Raw genomic sequence first — 4,667 nt, 5'->3', positions numbered from 1 at the left:
TTATAGTGAATTGCATGTGTTACTAACATTTTTTATATTCATTGAAATAGAACAGGACAAAGGATCCTGTAGTGAGCCCAATTAATTAAATCTCCACTACCCATACAGCACACATCAGAAATCAGAAATACATAAATTTAGGAAATCCTAGTGGGAATTCCGGTAGTTACAATTTCCAAGATGCGTGTCTCATGGTAATTCGATGCGTATTATTGACAAAGTCTACATCGGTTGACTATTCAATTAATCTAATCCTTAATTCTCTTTACTTTACATACCCAGTCAACCTTCAGCAGCAGTAAAATCAAAACATGTTCTGTTACTTGTAAATAAATAATTAAACTCAGGTGTTTCTCTCGTTAAAAAATTGGCTCATTCGTGTATAAATTGAACCTCACCAAACTAATTTTCAAACCACAACTAATAACTCACTCTTTCCTCTCTCAAACCAAAATGGCTTCAAAGCTTTGTTTCTTAATACTATTTCTCATTCTCTTACCATTATTTGCTTCCTCAGAAACTGTTCCAAATCCCACCACTTCTGTCTCACCGGGAACTGCATGTAAATCCACCCCAGACCCATCCTATTGCAAATCCGTTCTCCCTCCCCAAAACGGTAACGTTTACGACTATGGTCGATTCTCTGTCAAAAAATCACTCTCACAAGCCCGCAAGTTCTTAAACCTAGTTGATAAATACCTCCAACGTGGTTCTTCTCTTTCCGCCACCGCAATCCGTGCACTTCAAGATTGTCGCACTCTCGGAGAACTCAACTTCGATTTTCTTTCTAGTTCCTTCCAAACAGTGAACAAGACAACGAGGTTTCTTCCTAGTTTTCAAGCTGATGATATCCAAACCTTACTCAGCGCCATCTTAACCAACCAGCAAACATGCTTGGACGGTCTCAAAGACACAGCTTCAGCTTGGAGCGTGAGAAACGGTCTCAGTGTTCCACTCTCCAACGACACCAAATTATACAGTGTCTCTCTCGCTCTCTTCATCAAGGGTTGGGTTCCCAGAACCAAAGCCAAAGCAATGCACCCTACCAAGAAACAACTTGGATTCAAAAACGGGCGTTTGCCGCTTAAGATGTCAAGCAGAACCCGCGCGATCTACGAGTCCGTGAGTAGGAGGAAGCTCCTTCAGGCCAAGGTGGGCGACGAGGTTGTGGTGAGGGATATTGTGACAGTGAGCCAAGATGGAAGTGGGAACTTCACCACTATCAATGATGCCATTGCCGCGGCTCCTAACAAATCTGTCTCCACAGATGGCTACTTCCTCATCTATGTAACTGCCGGTGTGTATGAGGAAAATGTGTCCATTGATAAGAAGAAGACGTATTTGATGATGGTCGGGGATGGTATCAACAAGACAATTATCACAGGCAATCGTAGTGTCGTTGATGGCTGGACAACCTTCAGCTCCGCAACACTTGGTAAGAATAATTAAATCCTTAATTTCTTACTATAGTTATGATTTGAGAAATTAAACAATACACTCTCTAAAGAAAACATATTTTAATATACTATCTATTAATTTTGTGTTTTTCATGTTTACTATAACCAATTCGCTTCCTTGTTAGAAACTTCTTTGCCGTGAACTTTGACCTAAAAATTCCAAGCTAAATCTAACTCTGGTCAACTACTTAATGAAAAAGTCAAATGTACGTGAGAAGAAAAAAATAAGAATTAGAAAGTGTTACTACCTATTTAATCACACGTTACATTTTCATTGAACGATAGGGAATTAAGGAAACAAGAAATAGAATATAAGTAAATAAATTTCAATTCATGAAAATAATACCGTTTTAATTCTTGCATGGCTGATAAAAAATCCGTGCATGTAAGATTTTATATGATAAGGACCTTTCTTATTTTAAAAGTAATGTAAAATATGACGAAAGAAAGTTATCCAAAAAGAATCATTTTCTCCGAAGAGTACTATATCATATATCTGATAACTATATGATGAATGGTGCAGCTGTGGTAGGGCAAGGATTCGTGGGTGTGAACATGACCATCCGCAACACCGCCGGGGCAGTGAAGCACCAAGCAGTTGCACTTCGAAGCGGAGCAGATTTGTCCACGTTTTACAGTTGCAGCTTTGAGGGATACCAAGACACACTATACGTACATTCCTTGAGACAATTCTACAGCGAATGCGACATCTTCGGCACGGTGGATTTCATCTTCGGAAACGCCAAGGTTGTCTTCCAAAATTGCAACATGTACCCTCGTCTCCCCATGAGTGGTCAATTCAACGCTATCACCGCACAGGGAAGAACAGACCCGAATCAAGACACAGGTATCTCAATCCATAATAGTACCATAAGAGCAGCTGATGATTTGGCTTCTAGCAACGGTGTTGCAACGTATCTGGGAAGGCCATGGAAGGAGTATTCTAGAACGGTTTATATGCAAACTTTCATGGACAGTGTGATCCACGCTAAGGGGTGGCGTGAATGGGACGGTGATTTTGCATTAAGCACTTTGTATTACGCAGAATACAGCAACAGTGGGCCAGGGTCTGGAACCGATAATAGAGTGACGTGGCCTGGTTATCATGTGATTAATGCCACCGATGCATCTAACTTTACTGTGTCCAATTTCTTGCTTGGGGATGATTGGTTACCACAGACAGGAGTGAGTTATACCAATAATTTGATATAGAAGATCTAGTGGATTGATTACACATTCACTTTGTTCTTTTACTTTGGGTATTTTTTGTATTAAAAAAATAAGCTGACCATTGCCAGTACTCTAATCTACTAATTAATTAATACCCTACCTCTACCTCCGCCAAATGTTCAAATTCCAAAGCATCTTTCATTGAAAATTATTGTGATTTAGTTATAAAGCAAATTGATATTGTATTGGTTTCTGCGCCCTTCACAATTATTTAGTACTCAATCAGTTTGTGATTCTTTCCTGTACATCAACCGCTGATTTTGACTTTTCGATCCTTATATACTAAAGGAAGAAGCTAGTGTAATATTCAACAACAAAAAAAAAGGAAGAAGTACTGTAATGTAGTAATAATTTTCACTTCACATTTTCGCAATAATTTTTATAATAAGGAGATGAAAAAGTAAAATAATAATATGATGATGAAAGGATTTTAAAAAATAAAACATTATAAAAATCTGTATGCTATTATGTCAAAGAACCTTTTCGTACTAGCAAAAAGGGGAAGATATATCCTTCTTTCGTTACCGCGTGGAACGATTTCTTTTGACCAACAACAGGTGACGACAATTTTTAGATTTTTTTTCTCAATGACAAATTATTTTATTGATAATTATCTTGTTACGTTGAAATAAAATTATTTTCATGGCAGTGATTGAAGTTGCATATATATATGTTGTACAATAAGTAAATGTACCGGATGATAATAATAAATTAGAATTAAAAATAATAAAAAATTATAAAGATATTCAAAATTAAAATTATCATCTCGTATATGTGTACTCGAAAATTATTAGAATTATTAAGACCAATGTATGTGATGAACAATATATAATGAGAATTATAAAGAAAATAATGAAAAATAAGAAGATAGTTAGAAAAGGAGAAATCATAAAGCACGTACTTAACTAAACTTTCACAAACAAGAATGCGAGTATAGATGTAGTTAGGGTATGTAATTTCATTAACATATATGTACATGTTCATTAATGTTTTTATCCAATTATCTTTTGAATTAATTATATGTTTACTAACAATTACTTCAAAAGATATATATTATTAATTAACTAGAATATAAAAACATATCTCAATATAAAATTTAAAGTTATTTAAAATTTAAAAATAGTGTATATAATACACTTTTACATAAATAAATTAATAATAACGTTTTTAATCTCATATATTTAAAACAACATTTCCCTTAACTTTAATATTAAGCCTTTTCCAATTGCCTTTTTTGTAAGTAGGCCTCTGTCCAACCAACTGACCATGACCCAATGCTCAACAACGTTAGGCCTGCCAGATTCATGCTATAAATCCAATGGTAACGAGTAAAGAGTCAACTACTACTAGAAATCTACAAACCTTTTGCAGATTTTCTTGCTTTTATTTTTTATGCAGAGTATTCGATCACGATAAATATATGTCTAATAAGAATAAAGTAATTAATTTAGAGTGTTTGTATTTTTAAAATGATATTACCATTATTATTTAAACTATGATTTTAAACTTATTTGAATAAGTTTGCATTTATGTCATATGTCGAGTGTTAGGTTTTCAATGAAACGTTTAAGCTTCTTTTTTTTTATAACCAATGTCGAAGCATGTTCAAAATACATTAGAATAAACTTTTTCTTCTGCTATTATTTTCTAATAATTCGACCGCCTAGTACATTTGTAAAAGGATGTTAGATTATTATGTATTTTTAATTATTATCCATTATCAATTTATCATTTTTCTTCGTCTTCTTCTAATTTAATGATTTTCATTTTTTTTTCAATTGGAGTTTATCTATAAACTATTTAGGAAATCTAGCTAAAGATTAAAAATAGTTTACATTTTATTGTTAATTTTATATAAATTAATCTATTTAAGAGCAATATACTATATTTCGTATTCTATTATTAACTAAAATAGTGTGGCTGCAAGGCTATCAAACTCCAAGAGTTTTATAGACTCGACTCGTAGACTCTGTAGACTTG

General features: G+C 34.0%; 1 protein-coding gene across 1 annotated transcript; it reads left to right on the top strand.

Moving 5' to 3' along the window:
• The first annotated feature begins 406 nt into the window (after positions 1-406).
• LOC100792319 (probable pectinesterase/pectinesterase inhibitor 41) lies at positions 407-2,781 on the top strand. Its single transcript, XM_003521525.5, has 2 exons — positions 407-1,435; positions 1,981-2,781. The coding sequence occupies exons 1-2, from the start codon at positions 454-456 to the stop codon at positions 2,667-2,669; spliced, it is 1,671 nt and encodes a 556-aa protein (XP_003521573.1). The 5' UTR covers positions 407-453; the 3' UTR covers positions 2,670-2,781.
• Positions 2,782-4,667: the final 1,886 nt, after the last annotated feature.

Source organism: Glycine max, chromosome 3, assembly GCF_000004515.6.
Source record: "Glycine max cultivar Williams 82 chromosome 3, Glycine_max_v4.0, whole genome shotgun sequence".
Classification (NCBI taxonomy): Eukaryota; Viridiplantae; Streptophyta; class Magnoliopsida; order Fabales; family Fabaceae; genus Glycine; species Glycine max.
This window is presented reverse-complemented; position numbering and strand designations above follow the sequence as displayed.